At 47.6% G+C, this 22,263-nt stretch overlaps 1 protein-coding gene across 3 annotated transcripts in view; it reads left to right on the top strand.

Moving 5' to 3' along the window:
• The window catches only part of DNAJC11 (DnaJ heat shock protein family (Hsp40) member C11), a 63,813-nt gene that overhangs the window by 28,089 nt on the left and 13,461 nt on the right, over positions 1 to 22,263 (top strand). For all 3 annotated transcript variants that reach the window (XM_075906136.1, XM_075906138.1, XM_075906137.1), the window contains exons 5-8: positions 14,269 to 14,397; positions 15,476 to 15,598; positions 19,106 to 19,179; positions 21,552 to 21,741. In XM_075906136.1, coding sequence (XP_075762251.1) covers positions 14,269 to 14,397; positions 15,476 to 15,598; positions 19,106 to 19,179; positions 21,552 to 21,741 — 516 coding nt within the window. The remainder of the gene's footprint in view (positions 1 to 14,268; positions 14,398 to 15,475; positions 15,599 to 19,105; positions 19,180 to 21,551; positions 21,742 to 22,263) is intronic.

Below are 22,263 nucleotides of genomic sequence, written 5' to 3'. Positions count from 1 at the left end.
TCAGGTAAGATCAGCTGTCTCTGATTTGCAGCAGCCCTATCTAGGAGACATACAGCAGAAAAGACACGCACTTAAAGTAGACTTAAAGTAGACCCTCCCAAGACATTGTGTCTGCATTAATTTTTATATCTAAAATTTCTCTTCATTGCTTCTGCTGGTGTTAGCAGTGGTCTGCTTGGTGACTTCATAACATTTGTGCTGTCTAACTCTGCTTAGAGCTTGTCTTCACCTCATCAGTGGGTAACAGGGATGTGAAATAGGGACTTGCTGGTGGGCTGGAGTAGCACCCCCCCCCTCCCCGCGCGGAGGTAGGGCCAGAGCCTGGGTCCACTGCAGACAGAGGCTTCTTTAGCCCTTCCCGGTTAACTTTTCACATCCCTAGCTTGAGTAACAAAATTGGGAAAACGTAATGAAAAGGGAGTTTCCCCAGCCAAGCTGTCTAAAAGTGCATTGATCAGCTTGGTAGGGTACAGGATACTGGAGTTTAATTTGATCATACTTCATTGTTTGACTAGTGTATCAAACAGATTTGTAAGTTCTTTTATTTGCATGCTTAGTCTATATTCTTGCCTTTTTTTAGAAATAGATTCTGTAGCTGAATTGATTTGTTCCACTGTAATTTCATGTATTGAGTAGTTTAATTCCCCTTTTAATCAGTATACGTAAATCTGACAGTTGAATGCTGCAGACATTTCAAAATGCTGCAGAGTACATCCCGATCCAAATCCAAGTCCTCTGATTTTATTACTCCCGTTTTAATGAGCGTACACTATTTCCTTTTGGAATATAGTATTCTCTGCAGGGTTATTTGGTGCTTGATTTTCTGTCTCAGGGCTGCTATCGCCAGTTTTTCTCGCTGACCTTGTAACACAATGCCAGTCACCTGAATTGCTACATTCCTAACCTCACTATTTGACTTCCTTGATTTTTCTTCTGTGACTAGCTGATCAGTGATGCACTCTCTTGCTCCTTTTATTCATAGAACTGGCTGCCTTCCCAGTTCTGTGTGATCCCCAGGAACAGATTACATTTTACAGGAAGACTCATTATGGAAATTATTTCTTTATTGTTGTAAAGCCTGCTGCCTGTAAAATTATTTAATTAAAAAACCCCACATTTGTTATAAAAGAAAAAATTATAAAAAGGGAATTTCAGTTACACAAAACTTGAAAAATAGGCACATTACATTTATGCGAGAAGCAATTTCCTTTGTAATAATTAGCAATACCCACTAAAGAAATGTAAACATTTTCTGGTGAATATTTGCGTGGGAGTAAAGCTGTCTCCTAAACTTTTCTTGTTGCGTGACTCTCTGCAGTGAAGATGCAATTTTTTGCTTATAATCTCAATCAGTTTCCATAGAAACGACAGTGATATCGTAAGTGGATGCTTTTTGCAGTCCGAGCCATTGTCACGTCTCGGGAGGAAGCATGACAGAATCTTTTTAGATTGAGCTTGCTGGTACAGGATCCTTGGCATCGTTTGGTTTGGAAAGCATTGCCCTCGCACGCTTGTAACTGCTACTGGAAATAATAATAGTAAAACAGGAGCAGAGAGGAAATAAAGGTGGGTGCGTTGCAGATGAAATCCAGAAACTGTCATTTTTCCTTTTTGGGATGTGTTCCCATAGCACCTGGGAGTGTGGGTCCCTATGTAGGTGGGCAGATGGGCTAGATAGTGTGCTAAAAACAGCTGTCTAGCCACAGCATCCTGGACAGTGGCATTGGCTGGGTACCTTGGATGTACAGGCAGTCCCCGGGTTACGTACAAGATAGGGACTGTAGGTTTGTTCTTAAGTTGAATCTCTATGTAAGTCGGAACTGGCATCCAGATTCAGCCGCTGCTGAAACTGATCAGTTTCAACAGCGGCTGAATCTGGATGCCAGTTCTGACTTACATAGAGATTCAACTTAAGAACCCCAGGCGTCCCCAAGTCAGCTGCTGCTGAAACTGATCAGCAGCTGATTCCAGGAAGCCCGGGGCAGAACAACTCTGCCTCGGGCTTCCTGTAGTCAGCCGCTGGTCAGTTTCAGCAGCGGCTGACTTGGGGACGCCTGGGGCAGAGCAGCACCCCAGCTGCTCTGCCCCAGGCGTCCTGATTCAGCCGCTGCTGAAACTGATCACCAGCGGCTGAATCAGGACTCCTGGGGCAGAGCAGCTAGGGTGCTGCCGGGTTGGTCCAGTAGCGCCAAGGAGCAGTGCTGCAGGACCAACCGGCAGCGCCCCACCTGCTCTACTACAGGCCCCAGGCTTTGCTCCACGTCTCCCTGGTCTTCCTGGGGGGGGGGGGGGGCACTAGCTGCGTCCCACCCCCAGCAGACCAGGGAGACACGGACCAAAGCGGCGGAGGACCCGGGCCGGACCGCGGCACTTCCAGATCAGCGCCGCGGTCCGGCCCGGGTCCTCCGAGGCTTTGCTCAGCGTCTCCCTGGTCTGCAGACCAGGGAGACGCTGAGCAAAGCTGCGGAGGACCCTGGCTGGACCTGCAGCGCTTCCAGCTGATCTGGAAGCGCCGCGGGTCCGGCCCGGGTCCGCCACCACTTTGCTCCCCGTCTCCCTGATCTGCTGGCTCTCCCAGCAGACCAGGGAGACGGGGAGCAGCTTTTCTCGCCCTGGAGGAGGCGGGCGGTGGGACCAGGTGTCCTGCCGCTCCAGTCCTCCGGGGCGAGAAAATCCCTGTTCGTAACTGCGGATCCAACATAAGTCGGATCCGTGTAACTCGGGGACTGCCTGTATCTGCAAGTGGCACCCTCCCAGCAGCTGTGTAAACAAACCCTTCGAAGCCAAGAAGTTTTGATGTAAATAAATGCATTTTCTTTCCAACATCTTTCCTATGTAAACAGATGTGCAACCAGCATCTCATATACTTGGTGATTCTGTAGGCGTGAAATGTACTAATCTATCCCTTGCTGCAGGATTGTGTGGTACAATCCAATCATTCATTGCAATAAATGAAAAACAAAACATTTCTAGCCCTTACTCTGGTAAAGAAAACTTTCCAACAGCAAGTGAGCGTAAACGGAAGCAGTGATGACTGTCCGAGTCTGCAGAGAGCCTGAAACAATAGCTCGCCTAATTAATCTTTATAGGGAATCAACATTGAAATTCTTCATAGAGAGTTTTCCGAATTAACATTGAATTCGCTATTTTGTTTGTATTATGGTTGCATCTAGTGGCCTAAACGGAGATGATGGCCTGACTGCCCTTGGCATTGTGCATAAATGTAGGAGACTGTTCCTGTCCCGTAGACCTGGCAGTCTAAATAAACAAGACCAATGAAGGGTGGGAGAAAGGAATGATCAGCATCCCAGTTTTAGAAGGGAAACTGAGGCACAGAGAAAGGGGGCAGTTTTCTTAAGCACAAATAGAAGCTAAGTGCCCAACTCCCATTGATTAGCAATGGGAATTTGTGCATTTGAAAATCTCCCCCAGATGACTAGCCTGAGGAGTTAGAGGTTATCTGGGACTGCTGGTATCCACATTCCAGCCTCCATGGCCTTCAGCACCTGAGCTTGTCTTGCAAGCCCCAAGTGCCTCTTGCTGGTATCAGTAGCCAGAAAGCCCTGGTTGTCCCTAGGTCAGGTGTTAAAACCTCCAATTTCCCCCCCTAAAAATGTCTCCTAATACTGTTGTTTTCAGCAGCTTATTGAAACACACAAACTATGGGATAGCCCCCAAAATGGAAATGAATATCGAATTAAATAATTGGATACTGTTTTGACTCTAGTATCCATTTTCATAGTCAATTCCCTAAAATCCTCCAGTTGGAGCCATGCAAGGGTACCGTGTGTGCGAGGTCTTGCTGCAGAATGAAGATCAGTCTTGCTGCAGAGTATATGGGGTCTTGAGAATAGCTGGAACTCCCAAATGTGTCCCAGGGAAATCCCGCCACTCCCAGAGGGAACACAGATTTGGGCATATTCCCAAACCCCTCATCATGTGCTTCCCCGTGCTCTAGGGGCATGGTGTTGATGGGAGATGTCTGTGTCCCTGTCGGTTGGTAAGAGGGATGTCTGAGCATGTGTTCAGTCCATCCATATGGTCTCTATCAGCCTGAAGCCAGCTGCCTGCTCCGCTAGTCCAGCGCATTAATACATCTAGCATGAAGCCTCAAAAATACGCTCAGCTGATTCAGAAGACCAGGGTAACTTAAATTAATCCTGATGGTTTTGTTCTGCTGCATAAACATGGATTATTTCAGTTCATTCTACCTGCTCTAGGAAGGAGCAGAGGTAAAACTTCCAGCGGGGGTTATGACTTTAGAGAGTGCTTATCTGCACCACGCAGACTCTCCGAGAGACAGACTGTGCCAGGCGGGGCCATGCTTTGCATCTTTCTGGCTGAGGGTTGAGTCTAAGGAAGATCCCTGTCTCTCTGCTGAAATGAGAGTTCTCTGTTGGAGCGTCCTGCCTAGACGTGACAAAGGTTCTCGTTTCAGGGGTCTGCTTTTAAATCGTGATCTGAGGAAGCAGGTCTGCTCCGCCGAAGCTCATCACCTAATAAACCATCTTGTTAGTCTTTGAAGTGCTGCATCGTTTTCCCTTTTGCTTTTAAATCCTGAGCTGACCTAGCCCTGTCCAACGGCGAGCACACAGGATGGCTCCTCTCAGTGTGGCAATATGGCGTCCGCATGATAGGGGCAGGTACGTCCATTTCCATATAAACCTGGTGTTGCAGAGTTTCAGAGAGGAGTTCTGAGTCTGTAACTAAAAACATTTAAAAACCAGCGAATTGCCCTGCAGTGCCTTCGACGCTAACAGACATGTCGATGGGATCGTGAGCGTCCCTGGGCACAGCCCGCTGCTTCCCATGACTGGCGTGAAGAGAGCCAGGTTGCAAATCAATAGCAGAGAAAGAGTGGGGATGGGGAGGGAAACAGGAGGCAATTGGAGTGTCTGTGCTGAATGAGGCGATTAGAGTAGGCTCTAAGTATTCTAAGTACCCGGTGCTTAGCTTTTTATATCAGGATGTGGAAAGTAGCGGCCCATCCAGGTTAGGTCTTTGTTTAAACCTCTATTCAAGGGGTCAGACTTGTAAATGAAACCCAGCTGTGTAGGTGGAGTCCAGGGGACTTGCATTTAGCATGGTCATTCTCTTTGACAATATTTTTTTCTTCATTTTTCCCCTTCTCTTTCCCTCTCCATCCCCTCTCTTTCTATGCTACTTATTTGCAATCTGGACCCCTCTACTCCAGTCATCTGCAGAAGTGGGCTGTGCCCACAAAAGCTCATGATCCCATCTCTGTGTTTGTTAGTCTCTACGGCGCTGCAGGAATACTCGCTGTTTTTGGAGGTTATAACTTGGCCATAAATATTCAGTGCCATTAGAAACCTGATGGGTAGGATTTCCATGTGGGAGCAATTTTATGTTCTTAATCTGATTCTAACAGTTCCTCGCTGCAGTATTTTTCTATTAAAGTGTTTCCAGCACTGTTTGAAGTACCTGGTTTAATCTAAACCATGGATGAGAGTTTCCTGACTTGCGCAAACAGTATGACCTTAGGAAGTGGGAAAGCGGGGGAGCAGTTATAAATTATTTTAGAAAGTCCCCTGTATTCCTTATTATGCTTACTGGCAGCTTTTCCAAGACTCTGTCATGAGTTCTCAGCTCCAGGGTCTGTTGAAAACAGTTGTGCTGGCTCCAACCCTCAGTATATGGGGCTTTACTTTCAACCAGCTTGTAAGTGGTAGCCTGCAAATCTAGGTGAGGCTTCCGCTAGATGTGCCATTGCATGAGGTGTGTCTTGGGAGCTGGAAAGAGAGATTCTGAAGTACTTTGTACTTTAACTTTCAAGAAGAGTTGTAACAGTGAAGCAGTCATTAAAATCTGTTCTGTGCTCTCACGATTCAAAACCACCTGTATTTATTAGAGAGACTTTCAGGTGATCGGTCCAAATGCAAGCTGCTTTGAGGTGCTGTGTTAATAACCCTTTCCTCACTCACTTGTTGCACTTTGCTACCATGTATGCAGATTTAACTTTTTTGTACAGGCCGGATAGCCAGCTCTGAGATCGATGCGCCTTCAGTCGATTTAGCAGATCTAGTTAAGACCTGCCAAATCAACCACAGATCGCTTTCCCATCAACCTTGTTACTCTACCCTAGAGAACAAGAGTAAGGAAAGTCAACTGGAGAGTTTCTCCCATCAAGCCCCTGAGGGTAGAGCCTGTGATAACACGATTTGAGGTACGTCGACTCCAGCTACACTATTCATGTAGCTGGAGTTGTGTAGCTTAAGGCAACTTTCTGCTGTAGTGTAGAAGTAGCCTTTTCTCATTCTAGCTGCTCATGCGCAGCTCCGACATTTGGGGATATTGTGTTCTCCTGTATTCCCTGAACATGTGGCTAAAGGTAAGTAGTTGGTAGCAGCACCTCGCTCTTCCCCGCCCACCCCCCCCCCATCTGATGGGATGCTATCCATTCTTTGAGACTGCTGCTCTGTCTGTGCTTGCATTTGAGGCAAATAGTTCCGCTAAAAACAGTTTCCTTGCCAAGATCTGTAACTATAAGCTGTTTGAGATTTGACTGCTCCTGTTTAGTGGTAGAGAAAATTTTCATCATGGAATCTACTACATTGGCTCATAATCCAGTGAAATGCATCTTGGGAAAGGCAGGTAGCTGAAATACGCTTCCAAAAATACCACTGATGGACAGCTCCCCATCCCAGAATATTCAGTTAACATTGGGGTGACAGTAATTGTCACTGGAGTCACTCCATAAATTTTGACTAGCCATCACAGGCTGTACACTTCTACTAAATTAATGGGGGAGGTCTGCAGTCTGGGTGCTGGAGGGAGCTCTGGGCTGGTGCAGAGTGTTGGATGTGGGCTCTGAGCAGGAGTTGGGGTGCAGGAAGGAGGGTGAGGTGCAGGCTCTGGCCAGGAGGCACTTACCGCAGGTGGCTCCTGGCCCATGGCACAGGGGGGCACTGAGGCAGACAACCTATGTGCTGTGACCCCACGCTGTTCTCAGAAGTGGACGGCTGCTGCTGGTATGTCTCTGCACATCCCTTGGAGCCAGGGGGCAGTGTATCTCAGTGTGCTGCCCGCTCGTGCCAGCGCTGCTCCTGTAGCTCCCATTGGCTGGTTTCTGGCCAATGGAAGCTGTGAGGAAAGTGCTGTGTGGGATGGAGTAGTGTGGGGCTCCACCTGCCCTCCACTCTGCCAGGTGCATGAGGAAACCTGCCAGCAGTAGCCAGTCACTTCCAGGAGTGGCGTGGGGCCACGGCAGGCAGGCACCCTCCCTGAACGCCCCGCTGCACCTTGGACCCTACTTTGTCCACCCCAATTGAGTTGGTCTAAGGAGCTTCTTGCACTCTTCCAAAGAGTTTTATGTGTAGTGATACTGCTTTCTGTTTGAAACTTTACATACTGCTATTGTGGTTCAAGGTGAAGATTTACAACTACCGCTGGTATAGAAAAAGAAACCCCAGATACAAATCTGTTGATGTATAAAATAATACTAATGAGAAAAAATACAGTAATTTCCAGGAATTAATCTCCTATAGTTCCTAATTAGGCAAGGGTGAGGACAAGTTAAAGATTTATAAGCTGACCAGTCAACCAGACTCCTTATTTGGAACCCAAAGTACAAGCAAGCAGCAGTGAAGACCAAAATAAATAAATAAATAAAATGAAGCAGATACAGTACTGTTAAATGTACACTATTTAAATTATGGAAATTTTTTTTTTTTTAATGACACAGTAAGGAAACTTTCTGTGCTTGTTTAATTTAAATTAAGTTGATTTAAAAGCAGTATTTTCTTCTGCATGGTATTTCCAAAGCTGTATTAAATTAGTAGTTAGTTGTAAACTTTTGAAAGAAAACCATAATGTTTTGATTAAAGTTAATGCCATTTTAGAGTTACAAACAACCTTCATTCCCCAGATGTTCGTAACTGCGAGGTTCTATTGTATCTGATAAAAAGACCAAGTAGTGCAGCTCTTCATCAGATTTCTTTTTCATTCATAGATTCAATTTGTCTTTAAAACGACCTCATGAATGATTATTATGTTAGTGGATTACCACAGTAGGCCAGTGGACATTGAGTGCTAAATAAGATCTGTGTAATAATTGACAAAGGAAGGGGGAGAGAGGGGGAAAGGCAGAGAGTCCATAAAAAGCAGTAAGTATCAAGTGAATGCTTTATGAAAAGGTCTGGTAGATGATCATCTTTTTGTAAAGAAACTTAGATTTTAAGTTTTTAGAAAAAACTCAGACGAGTAATTTTTTTTCTGCCCATTACAGAGTAGCTGATGATAGGGCCCTACCAACTTCAGTCCATTGTGGTTAATTTCACAGTCATGGGATGTTAAAAATAATGTCATGATTTCAAATATTTCGATCTGAAATGTCATGGTTTTGTAACTGTAGGGGTCCTGACCCGAAAGAAGGAAGTGGGGGAGTGGCAAAGTTGAGGGGTTGTGATATTTTCACCTTTTTGTGCTGCTGCTGGCAGGCAGCCCAGCTCTGAAGGCAGCACCACTGCTAGCAGCAGTAAGGCTATCATGCTGTGGTTTTGCTACCCTGGTTTCTGTGCTGTTGCCTTCCGAGCTGGACCCTCAGGCAGCAGCCACCACCCTTTGGCTGCCTACTGATTTCTGCGCTGCTGCCTTCAGACCTGGGCACCTGGCCACCAGCTGCCATTTTCTGGCCAGCTCCAAAGACAGCACAAGAAGTAATACCACGCCCCTCCTACCATAACCTGGCTAGCTCCCAGCAACCCTTATCTGTGTTGGGACCCCCAGTTTGAGAAACATTCATCTCCTTTGTGAAATCTGTATAGCATAAAAGCACACCGGACCAGAGTTCATGGTACATGACGTGTTTTTCATGGCTGTGAATTTGGTAGAGCCCTAGAGATGAGATCTTAGGCTTGTGTGCAGAATATAGCAGCAGAATAGAAACATGGTGAAGTGAAGTACTTTACAACAGGCTTTCTTTGAAGTGCAAATCTACTTCAGCTTGAAGAACGCATTTTCAAGAAATGTAAGTGGAAGTGAAGCAGGATGTAAACTCTGTGCAAGTTGGAATGCACAGTGGCCTGACTAGCAGACAGAAATTTGAGCAAGCAAAATGTGCCTTACTCAACTTATGGCTTTTTTCTTTATACTTCAGTTTTTCTGCTGCTGCTTTCTGTCTTTGTTCACTATCTAGATTCAACAAAAATACTGCTACTTCTTCAGTGCTGAAGTTTAACTCATTTTTTAAAAGCATATTTAGTAGAATATGAAAGTGAGTTACAAGCTATAACAAACCCGCTCTTCTGAGATTGGACATTTGATGTGGAAAATCATCCAATTCTGCAGCTATGACCAGTGCATTTGCAAGAGATGAAGAGCAGCATAAAAGCATTGGAACAGTTCTCTAGGTTGGAAAAAGAAGTGCTGTTGAAAGCAGTGCTTGCAAACATACAGCATCACTTGATCAGTCACTCTCTGGAATGCATGTATTTGAATTTTGTCAAGCGTGCTTGGTACTTAAGCCTGAAATCTCCATTTAGCTTCCTTTGGCTATTCTGTTGATTCATTTCCCAGAGATTTGAAGTAGGGATGATAATTATTGTTTAGAGTTGTCAAGCCTCAATTCCCCAACCTGAGTGCAGAGATGGGGAGCTAGCTAGTAGAATAAAATCTGTAAAACCTGTCTCTGTGACTCTCACAGACAAACGTGTTTGATCTCGGTCCCCCTGAGATCCAAAAAGACGAAGACTCATTTCTTGCTGCCACCACCCAAGTGAATAAGAGAAAATATAAAATAAACCCTTTTCCAGGGAAAGGGATCACTTGGGGATTCCCCTCCCTAAGGCAAAGTTCTCCCCCCTGCACCAACCTCTGTTTTGCTTGGAGTTGGGAAAACAAACAGAAGGAATCCACAGAGAACAATGGACTCTACCCGGGTAACTTAAGGACACAACAATCAACCAATAGCAGTTCATCAAAACTAAAAGGAAAACACTTTTATTATGAAAACAAAACTACTATTGCAAGCATAGTAACTGACTACATGTTAAATAGCCGCAAAGTGACATAGATTCAGGGGAAATCCCTGGGCTGTAATCCTTAGTTACGAAAAAGAAAAACAATTAACCAGCTCAGACATGATTTCCAAACAAGGAAAACAATAAAACCTGATGGACTATCTAAACTTTTTTCTACTTACACATTTCAAGAAGTCCATTCTGGGGAAAGCCTGTCTCCTTCCACACCTAGAAAAAACTGCTCTGCTCTCAAACAGAAAAGTGAGAGAGAAAAATCTCTCTCTCTCTCTCTCTCTCTCTCTCTCTCTCTCTCTCTTTCTTTCTTTCTTTCTTTCTTTCTTTCTTTCTTTCTCTGAATGCCGGAGCCTCCTTCCTCACTCTCCAGGTAAGTCAGACTCTCCTCAGCAGCTCCTATTTAGAATCATAGAATAATAGGACTGGAAGGGACCTCGAGAGGTCATCGAGTCCAGCCCCCCGCCCTCAAGGCAGGACCAAGCTCCGTCTACACCATCCCTGACAGATGTCTATCTAACCTGTTCTTAAATATCTCCAGAGAGGGAGATTCCACCACCTCCCTTGGCAAGTTATTCCAATATTTGACCACCCTGACAGTTAGGAATTTTTTCCTAATGTCCAATCTAAACCTCCCCTGCTGCACTTTAAGCCCATTACTCCTTGTCCTGTCCTCAGAAACCAAGAGGAACAAATTTTCTCCTTCCTCCTTGTGACACCCTTTTAGATATTTGAAAACCGCTATCATGTCCCCCCTTAATCTTCTTTTTTCCAAACTAAACAAGCCCAGTTCACGAAGCCTGGCTTCATAGGTCATGTTCTCTAAACCTTTAATCATTCTTGTCGCTCTTCTCTGTACCCTTTCCAATTTCTCCACATCTTTCTTGAAATGTGGCGCCCAGAACTGGACACAGTACTGCAGCTGAGGCCTAACTAGTGCAGAGTAGAGCGGCAGAATGACTTCACGAGTTTTGCTTACAACACACCTGTTGATACAACCTAGAATCATATTTGCTTTTTTTGCAACAGCATCACACTGTTGACTCATATTCAACTTGTGGTCCACTATGACCCCTAGATCCCTTTCCGCCATGCTCCTTCCTAGACAGTCGCTTCCCATCTTGTATGTATGGAACTGATTGTTCCTTCCTAAGTGGAGCACTTTGCATTTCTCTTTATTAAACCTCATCCTGTTTACCTCTGACCATTTCTCTAACTTGCTACGGTCATTTTGAATTATGTTCCTATCCTCCAAAGAAGTTGCAACCCCACCCAGTTTGGTATCATCTGCAAACTTAATAAGCGTACTCTCTATCCCAATATCTACATCATTGATGAAGATATTGAACAGTACGGGTCCCAAAACAGACCCTTGAGGAACTCCACTTGTTATCCCTTTCCAGCAGGATTTAGAACCGTTAACAACAACTCTCTGACTACGGTTATCCAGCCAATTATGCACCCACCTTATCGTGGCCCTATCTAAGTTATATTTGCCTAGTTTATCAATAAGAATATCATGCGAGACCGTATCAAATGCCTTACTAAAGTCTAGGTATATGACATCCACCGCTTCTCCCTTATCCACAAGGCTCCTTATCCTATCAAAGAAAGTTATCAGATTAGTTTGGCATGACTTGTTCTTCACAAACCCATGCTGGCTATTCCCTATCACTTTATTACCTTCCAAGTGTTTGCATATGATTTCCTTAATTACCTGCTCCATTATCTTCCCTGGGACAGACGTTAAACTGACCGGTCTGTAGTTTCCTGGGTTGTTCTTATTCCCCTTTTTATAGATGGGCACAATATTTGCCCTTTTCCAGTCTTCTGGAATCTCCCCTGTCTGCCATGATTTTTCAAAGATCATAGCTAAGACAAGAGTGACAAGAGTGTTAACCTGTTAAATGCGAGGTGTAACCGGTTAACCTTGAAGCAGCCCCCAGCGTGTGGCATGGTGTGTCTGTCCGACTGCCATGTTTCATATTGGTCAGAACGGGTCCAGCAAGCCACAGGCAGGGAGCTGTGCCACCCCAGAGGAGCTGGAGCACCCCCTGCAGCACGTTGGGCTCACTAGCCCTGGAGCAGCTTCCCTTCTCACTCCCCACCCCCACCCCCGGTGTCAAACCACTGATTATCCATAAGCTTAGCGGGTAACTGGTTAACCCTTTTACCTCCTTAATTTGCAGCAGCAGAGTGTGTGCTGCCAAGCTTTCCAAGTCACCTACCCTTTGGCACTGTTTGAAAGAGCAGCACAGGCTATGAGAGGGTTGAAATCTGAGAAGCAGGTATAGGCTTTGGAAAGCTGATGCACTCAAAGGTGACTGTCTGCAGTGCACTCGTAAGCAATAGGTTCTTACCCGTGGAATGTTTGGGTGCTACTGTAACCTCAAAGTAAAGCTAGTTTTATTTTTGCAGTTGCTAAGAGGGGCACGAAATACAGTTGGTTCGAGAAGTGATTTCAGAATGGTTTGGGCACTGCACCTGAGTTGTCCTGGCAATTTTTGTGGTTTTACAGTCACATTCTCTTGGTTTTATAATGTTCCTCTTTTCTTTTGCTGAGGAAGATACACTCAAAAAGTAGGAATAGATTATGAATTCTCTTAGATCATTACACTAATTTCAGTCTCTGGTTACAGTGCATGCATTGAGTTTAATTTTAGCACAACTTTTCCAAATCCCAGAAGGAGTTCTACAATCCCTGTGAAGCTTAGATTGCCAGTAAACACCACGTTCAGTGACAGAAAATAGCTTTCTTCTCGACAGTCTTGGATTTTCATTCCCTCAGTAGACGTGAGTAATTAGTTCTCGAAGCAGTCACGTAGCATCTCTCACTTTTCATCACAAATGTTTGTGTGAACAGTTTGCATTGCTCTGTGACCACTGTGTGTGCTGCTTTTAAAAAGAGAGAAAATAAATGTTTAGAGCCATCCTTTCTCAGTTTTGAAACCCAAACTTATAATCCGTGTTTCTCTGATGTGGCTACGAGGGGCATTTCTTGCACCTAAAGGGTGATTGGTGACGGGGAGGGCACAGCAGTGGCCCCTCCTCTCGGGGTTCCAGGAGGGGTTAGGTCCTGCCCTCCCCCCCCCCCCCCCCACCCCGAGGACACCAATGCTGGAGGAGCAGACCATTGGTGTGAGGTCCCCATCTTCCTGGGCAGGCACTCAGGGTTCCAGCTTCAGCCCGGTGGTGGGCAGAAGGCTGTGGCCATATGGCAGCAGGCTCCGACCACAGGGTTTTGGGCTCTAGAATTTGCCTGCGTAGTGATGGGCTCCATCTCCCAGCTGTAGGATCCAGCCCCCAGCTGCAGGGCTTCAGGTGCCCCTCCCTGAGGAAAGTTAATATTCATACTAATCAGGGATGATCCATTCTAGACTGTGCTTGGTCCTGCCGTGAGGGTAGGGGACTGGACTTTATGACCTCTCGAGATTCCTTCCAGTTCTAGAGTCCTGTGATTCTGGTCTCATGTACTAGATGGTCTGTGGGAAGTGGTGTGTATCACTTGTGATGGGACGCTGCTAGACACAGCCGCAGGAGAGATGGATTCCCAGGGCCTTTCCCCACTGAGGCAGCAGCGTGAGGGAGAGGAGGATCTGACCATCTCCTTAACCATTGTGGGACTCATGGCACAATTACTGCTAGGAATGCAATAGCAGCAGCAAGGCCTGAGTGTGACCTGGAGAGGAAAAGGTTTAACACCTCTAACCCTATTCTAAAATGTTGTCGTTTTCAAGCACTCCTACTGATGACAGGAATCAGGCTTACCCAATCGGAACAGAACCAACAGCACGTGACTTCTGTGGTCAGTGATACCTTGGTTCAAATGTCGATTGTTTCGGATAAGAGGAGGTGAACATCTAGCTCAGCTTCACTGAGAAGGTTAATTACAGATTCAGTTGGTTGGCTTTACAGAATGGCCGAACACTATCAGTTCCGAGGGAATAAATATCCCTCCTCTGTCTGAAAATGTTCTGCCTGCTGTTCTGTAGCCACTTCAGTCGACGTTTTGCTGCTACTGTTGTAAGAAACACCGTGAGCTCTCCAGTCTGCTGTCCAGACGGTTTGCTTTGTGCCTGTGACAACCCTTTGCCGTTTCCCTGCATAACCCATTTCCTTCTGTGCTTGAGGGAGCCTTTTCCTACAGCAGAAGGGTGGGAAAGCATTTTAGAACGGAATAATGTTCTTAAACTGTAAGATCCAGAGGAGCAGCAGTTGTTCAGCCTACGTGTACTGAAGATGTTAGTGCTAAGAACTTGTTTTGCTTGTCTCTCCCCAGGGCACCATTAGTGTGGGAATAGATGCCACTGACCTCTTCGATCGTTATGATGAAGAATATGAAGATGTGCCAGGGAGCAGCTTTCCCCAGATTGAAATTAACAAAATGCACATATCCCAGTCCATCGAGGTACAGTGCAGCGAAGAGCACTCCCAGTGCGAGGAAGGCTCTGAGTCAGTGAGCCACAGAAGTCCACAGCACCACAAGCTGCAGCGCTGCTTGGGGGGTTCTCTTGAACCAGGGAAGGGCCGTGGTTTCCAGCTTTAGGGGAGTGGGGCAGGGAGATGGATACAACTGGGCCATCCGTTGACATGACCACCTACGTTTTTGAGGAGACAAATGCCAGAGTTTTGGCTCCAGTTTGCATTCTAAAAGGCTCTGCCCCCACTCCCAGCAAGTTTCCTTAGCGAGGGTGGACTGACTGCTGGGCTAAACATGTATTTCTCAAACACATTTGCAAAGCAATGTTTAAGATGTAAACCCACATTCAAAGGACAAACACTGGGCTTTGTATTTAAGAATGCTCCAGTGTGGGTCCCTTCCTCCCCATCCTCCTTGGAATTAATACCCAGTAGGCTCACAAATGCTTTCACCTGAAACTGGATTTCTAGAGCTTGTTAATGTGCCTGGCAGTGCCTGAAGGCATGGGAACCCACGTCCGAAGCAGCAGATGACACTCAGTGAGCATGAGCGGTCAAAGACTTTTGTTTCACTTCTGGCATGGGAAGAACAACACTGGCACGTTGGTTCAGTGTGACCCATGGGACGTGTGCCCCGTGCTGAATTAGCATATTACCTGCTGCTGCACTCAGATGCTCTTTAAAGGTCTCCCACTGAGGGATTAATCCAAGGTGACTCTGTGGAACTTATGAGATCTGACAGGATTGCAGTCCAAGGGGTAGGGTCATAAGTGTATTTGCTTAACTGTCCAATAAGGTGGTTTTGTGCTGTCGATGGCAAGGCTGCCCTCTTGCTTTGTAAAGCTGAACTATAGAATTTTGAACTGCATGTGTCCGCCCACACTAAGACCCAGGAACAGGAGCTGGGAGCGTATTAACACTGATCGGATAATTACATGGCCCTCTGTGCCTACGCATTCTCCTATCATCCACAGGTTTGACTGTCTATGCAGTGTGTTCATTGTGTTTTTGTAACTGAGGTTGCTCATCCCTCCAGTTAATCCAATAACAATACATTTCTCTTCCAGGCTCCACTGACTGCCACAGACACAGCGATACTCTCTGGTAGCCTCTCTACCCAGAATGGGAATGGAGGCGGATCGATTAACTTTGCTCTTAGACGGGTGACCTCAGCCAAGGGATGGGGAGAGGTAGGAACATCAACTGAGTTTTATTTCTAGCCAGTTGTATGCGGTGTTTATCCCCATTTCTACAGCGTTTGGTGTATCAAAATGAAGAAACCGTGCCGGAGTTTGAGAAATCTTGGGAGATTGGTTATTTAGGGCCCAGAGTGGCTATTCACAGGAGCTTGCAAACCTGGTTTGCAATGGTAGTGTGGCGTCTCCTGTCTTTGCTCTTGATAAAATGACATAAAGGAAAGTGCTAGAAGCCTTAATAGTTGTTTTTCTTCTCTTAAGTCCTCTTCGTGTTTGGTCAGGCGTTGGGTCTGTCTCTCTTTTTTAATCTATATTTTTCCCCAAAGAAATAAGGGGAGAGGGAAGCACTGCATCTTTCTAATTGCATTTTTCTTAACCATTATGCTGCCATACCAGCCTGACGAGCATTATCAGCGATCACTGTAGTGCACAAAGTCTACGGAAGCTTGCCTCCCTGGGGCTGTGAACAGCATCCTGCCATTGGGACCATCAGCATCTTTGGGTACGTTTATCACTCTTGACTGGAATCCAGTTGGTTTTCCCTATAGCTTTGTGCAAGCAACCAAGCCTAGATCTGAAAGGGTACATCTACACTAGCCCCCTAGATCAATCTAGGGAGGCTAATGAGGGCGACCGGAATGGCAAATCAAGCGCAGGATTTAAACATTTGCATGTTCCCAGCCGGTCGCCATTTTAGAAATTGACTAGCCCGAAGTAACTGCCCGTGTCTACACGCGGCAGTGAAACGGGATTCCGATTTAAAGCCCCTAACTAAATTAGCTGGTATTCCTCCTGCAATGAGGTTTACCAGCTAATTCGAATTAGGGGCTTTAAATCGGAATCCCGTTTCACTGCCGCATGTAGACGTGGGCAGTTACTTCGGGCTAGTCAATTTCTAAAATGGCGACCGGCTGGGAAAAATGCAAATGTTTAAATCCTGCGCTTGATTTGCAATTCCGGTCGCCCTCATTAGCCTCCCTAGATTGATCTAGGGGGCTAGTGTAGATGTACCCTTTCAGATCTAGGCTTGGTTGCTTGCACAAAGCTATAGGGAAAACCAACTGGATTCGAGTCAAGAGTGATAAAAATAGCTGCAGGGTTGAGTTAGTTTGTACAGCTCTAAGATCAAGCGAAGCACTAGCTATGAGTAATACTGTACATTTACTTCTCCCCTACTTGGGAAGGAACACTGGCAAGGGCAAAGGTATACCGAGCTCAGTGTAACTGGCTTGAGCAGTTTGGGTGAGGCAAGGTGTACCTATTGTGAGTTTCGGGGGACATCTGAGTGGAGGCCTCAAGAAGATGCATGGAGTATTTTGGAAGTCACAAACCCTAGGGCTGGGTTAGAATCATAGAATCATAGGACTGGAAGGGACCTCGAGAGGTCATCGAGTCCAGCCCCCCGCCCTCAAGGCAGGACCAAGCTCCGTCTACACCATCCCTGACAGATGTCTATCTAACCTGTTCTTAAATATCTCCAGAGAGGGAGATTCCACCACCTCCCTTGGCAATTTATTCCAATATTTGATCACCCTGACAGTTAGGAATTTTTTCCTAATGTCCAATCTAAACCTCCCCTGCTGCACTTTAAGCCCATTACTCCTTGTCCTGTCCTCAGAAACCAAGAGGAACAAATTTTCTCCTTCCTCCTTGTGACACCCTTTTAGATATTTGAAAACCGCTATCATGTCCCCCCTTAATCTTCTTTTTTCCAAACTAAACAAGCCCAGTTCATGAGGCCTGGCTTCATAGGTCATGTTCTCTAAACCTTTAATCATTCTTGTTGCTCTTCTCTGTACCCTTTCCAATTTCTCCACATCTTTCTTGAAATGTGGCGCCCAGAACTGGACACAGTACTCCAGCTGAGGCCTAACTAGTGCAGAGTAGAGCGGCAGAATGACTTCACGAGTTTTGCTTACAACACACCTAGAACCATATTTGCTTTTTTTGCAACAGCATCACACTGTTGACTCATATTCAACTTGTGGTCCACTATGACCCCTAGATCCCTTTCCGCCATGCTCCTTCCTAGACAGTCGCTTCCCATCTTGTATGTATGGAACTGATTGTTCCTTCCTAAGTGGAGCACTTTGCATTTCTCTGGCTTCAGATGGCATACGGTCTAGATTTTTACCACACTTTATTGAGGATGGAGGATACATCAGGATATTGGATCATTATCTAAAATGACTCAAAACGGTCCCAGTTTCTTGGTTTCAGTGCAGATTGTGCCCATATGAGCATGTAGCAATAGCATTGGATAACCCAAAGTGGTCCCAAAGGAAATACTTAGAAATATTTAAGCCAAGCTACAGAATCACTAAAATGCAGCTTCCTTTAGGATCCAGATGTTGTTTTACAGCATTTTGTCATGCACCACCCCTGTAGTGCAGCAGCAGAGACTCTGGTGTTAAGGTGCAAGGAGGCGTCTCTGAGAATCTCCAGATTAGATGTGGCGGGGGGTAGGAATGGGAGGAGGAAGCCTCCACTTCTCAATCCCCTATTCCAGTCTGGCCTGGGCTGCAGAGATCCCCATCCACCCGCAGTTCAGGGGACTCCGTGAGGTGAAGGTCACAGGAGTAGGAAAACATCTGTAACCTGTGAACATCGCTCTGTGTTGGGGAGGGGGCTAATTGAAATACGAAGGGCATCCTCTCAGGGCCAAAGGATTGCTTGTTGCCCTGTCATTTCTGACCGCAGCCAGCAGTGCTCTGCTGATGATACTCTGTGGTTGGCAGACGTTTTTCTCTAGTCATTGGGGCTATGTCCAGACTCAGGGGTTTTTTCGAAAAAACCTCACCTGCGTCTAGACTCAAGCCGCGTTCTTTTGAAATTAAATCGAAAGAACGCGGCTTTTCTTTCGATGGCGGTAAACCTCATTTCACGAGGAAGAACGCCTTCTTTCGAAAGTTCCTCTTTCGAAAGAAGGCGTTCTTCAATGTAAATAGGGCTTCTTCGAAAGAGAGCATCCAGACTCACTGGATCCTTTCTTTCGAAAAAGCAAGCCGCTTTTTCGAAAGTTCAACGTGCAGTCTAGACGCTCTCTTTCGAAAGAGTCTTGCAGTCTAGACATAGCCCAGGAGTGTACACAGAGAGACCCTTTGTGCTCCTGTACAGTGCTGGGAGAAAAGACAGACTGCTAACGTGGACAGACAGGAATGACTTAGGCTAGGTAGGGGTATTGAATGCATCCTCTAGGGCAGGGGTGGGGAACCTAAGGCCTGGGGACCGGATGCAGCCCCCGGCTTGCCTGGATCTGGCCCCTGGGGCTCGGGGCTCCCCCCAGCACAGGGGAGTCCATGCTGATGAGAGGCGTGGTTTTTTTTTTTTGTTTTTCTCACTTATCTGCAGCCCCTGACTGATTTTTTTTCTGTACGTCAATGGCCCCTTACCCCAAAACGGTTCCCCAGCCCTTCCCTAGGGTACGGCAACAGTACACAGACAAGACGCACAGATGGGAAAGATGCTGCCTTCTCACTGTTTTCTCTTCTATTTAAACAGTTAGAATTTGGAGCTGGAGACCTTCAGGGACCTCTGTTTGGGCTGAAGATATTTCGTAATCTTACACCAAGATGGTAAATATGAGAAACAGTGTTTCCTTTACTGCCCTGTCAGTGCCCTTTTGGGTTCGTTGGGATTCGTTTATCGCATGGAACATGACAGACCACGTTTCATCCTTGCTGAGGACTTGCATGCGAGGGCGTGTGCTTTGATTTAGTGTTGTTGGTTGTTGGTACCATGCATTTTAATTCTGCTCTGCAGGTTGAACAGGGAGGGGCCCTTCCCATATTTGCTCTTTTAATAAGGTCACCCTGCTGGATTTACGCCCTCACAATCAGTTGTGACTGATTGTGATCTCTTAAACACAAGAGTCTGCATGTGGTCCAGAGTCAAGCAGATGAAGAAACCAGACAGGGAGGAGACTCCTTGACAATGGTATCTTTAGTCCTAGCAAGAAAACCCAAAACCAACCACTCAACCAGACGCACACAAAGCGAATATGTTACTTTATTTCAAATCTACTTCCCCCCATGTCTGTGCAATGCCCTTGAGCACAGTATTTGTTACAGAACCCGGGAGCTGATCCCAGTGTTAGTGGAGGGAGTGAAGGGTGCTCTTTGACAACTGTCCTTGTTCTTTGGTGGCGGTGGTTACTGCATTAGGGATGGGTGGCTGAGGGGACGGGTGCTGTTCCGGTCTCCGTTTCATGCGGCCTGGGAAGCTTTACGTACACAGCTTCAGCTTCCTAAGGGTGATGTGCCTGTTGTAGCCAGAAGCAGGCACGTCTTTCACCTTTGAAACCACTTTCGTAAGCAACTCCTACATTTCTGGCTTGAGTGATCAGCAGCAGCGTGCGGCCCAGAAGGCAGCTTCGTCTCGTGCAGGACTTGTAGGGAAGTAGTCTGCTCTGAGAGCAAAGCTTTACACGCTTGAATTAAATTCCTCATTTGCTTTTGTTGAGTGAGAGCAAAAGAGAAAGAAATGAGACTAGGCCAGAAGGTGCCGGTGCCTGCCTGTCACACGAACCACTGTTCGTGCTGTCACCAGCAGCGTGTTTGGAGGAAGCAGTTTGCTCATTTTCCAAGTGACCCCGAAGACGCGCTCAGGCCCCCTTTCCCACCTGTGAGAAGGGGCAGTAGCTCCGGTTGGGATACTCAGGGAACGCGGGGAGGGTTGGTTTTCCCCCCTTCACAGGGTCAAGGAGACAGTCTGGTACTGGCATGCAGAGTAAGCGAGCCTGGCTCCCAAGAAGGGAACAAGGCCAGTGCAACGACATCTCCCCTTAATTAGGGGGAAGGGAGGAAAGTAGACCAGCCAGACGCTTTGGGGTTTCAGAGGAAGAACTCCAAGGTCAGGCCGGTTAGGAAGTGGAGGCTGCCTTCTAGGCTATTGTACGTTCCAGGAACGGCTTTCTGCAGAGTGAGGGAGCCAAGCTCAGGAGATCGGTCACGAGCCTCGTGATGCTGTGCAGAAGCAGCGCCCAATGACCTTCTCCAGAGTCCTGGGCTCTGTGTCCAGGGGTCTTTTGGGACTCGCCTGTTCAGGAGAGGGGCTGACAGTGCTGTGTCCGACTGGAGAAGTAACACAAGGTTTGCCCTCTGCTGGGAGGCGATTTGCAGCTGGCTAGAGCCATTCCTTTGTGCAGAAAAGTACAAGCTGGATGCTGATTGCATTTGTGTACTGGAGCCTCTTTCTGCCTGATGCCGTGTCCTTTCCTTTGAGCCAGTGGTGGGCAAGCTGCGGTCCGAGGGGGGTCTGTGTGTGGCCCATGCGCTGGGTGGCCAGATTCTGCTGGTTTCTGTCTTCATTGTTTTTTCCTACTGTTACTGAAGTGACCCACGCGGGTGCTGGGGGGCACGCTGACTGCGCACAGCACTGGCAGCGAGAGCCGGGCACCCTCTCGGCATCCAGCCACAAGCGTGGCGACGGTGCCATCGCCCCCCCCCCCCCCCGCGAACTCCAGGGACACCAGCGCAGGGCAACACAGCCCTGTCCCGGGGCACTGTCCGAGGAGGGTCACTCGTGCGGCACTCGCCAGCCTAGGCTGCCCATCACGGCTTTGAGCCCTTCTGGTTTTTAGGCCTCCCGTTCTCAGCCCAGGCTGTGATGTGGGCCCCGCCACAGCTTATTGCCAGGGTTAGGGAGCTGCTGGGCAGCAGCAGGAGTCCTTCATAGCAGACCCGAATCCACGCTTGATGGGCAGCATGGGGTGGGCAGGCTCCTGGGCAGTGAGTGTGCTCCTGCCAGGCTGGCCCAGTGGCAGCAGGGGATTGCTCCCTGCCAGTGTCCAGCGTGGGAGCTGCTTGCGGCACTGGACCCAGGGCAGCGAGCATCAGAGCATGTGACCCTCGTCTCCTGGGAGCCCTGCATGCTGAAGCTCCTAGGGGTGGAACGTCTGAGGCCCTCTGGAGAGTCTGTTCTTACCACTGCTGCTCTTTGCTTCTAGCTTCATCACCACGAACTGTGCGCTGCAGTTTTCCTCCCGCGGGATCCGACCAGGCCTCACCACTGTCCTGGCGCGGAACCTGGACAAGAACACGATGGGCTATTTACAGTGGCGATGGGGCATCCAGTCAGCCATGAACACGAGCATCGTCCGGGACACCAAAACCAGCCACTTCACCGTGGCCTTGCAGGTACGGCTCTCGGGGTGTGTCCCTGAGCGCTCGCGGCGGGGCGGCCATTCCAGCCTGTCAGTGTCACCCGGCGGGAGTCGTGGGGGGGATTGTGGATTAGCTCAGCACTTGGCTGCCCCCGCCCCGAGCTGATGGCTGGTGCTGCAGGAGCGAGCTCACAATGTGCTGGAGGCAGGGAGAGCAGGGCAGCAGCTTCCTCCCCAGGAGACCGTTTCACTTCTTGGGGCGTGGTTTGTGCTACTGTAGTCCCTTCAGCCGGCTGGTGGACATGGCGGTGTCACCGCTGATTCCCAGGAAGTCGTCCCCTCCCCCCCCCCGTCCTCCATCCAGCAGGAAGAGGCAGAAGCGCTTCAAGGGAAGCTCTCTGGTCGGTGCACCCTAAAATGTGTCTGCTCAGAACAGCTTTTCCAGCTCCCCTCTTGCAGAGCGCATTGCGCAGCAGCCCTTGGCTCTGAGTTCCAGCAGCAGAGGCTGTGACCTCTGCTCAGCAGCCTCCCTCTCAGCAAGCAGAGCTGCAACCGC

Source organism: Pelodiscus sinensis, chromosome 23 (assembly GCF_049634645.1).
Source record: "Pelodiscus sinensis isolate JC-2024 chromosome 23, ASM4963464v1, whole genome shotgun sequence".
Taxonomy (NCBI): Eukaryota; Metazoa; Chordata; order Testudines; family Trionychidae; genus Pelodiscus; species Pelodiscus sinensis.
Note: the sequence above shows the minus strand (reverse complement) of the source record. Positions and strands in the feature narration are given on the sequence as shown.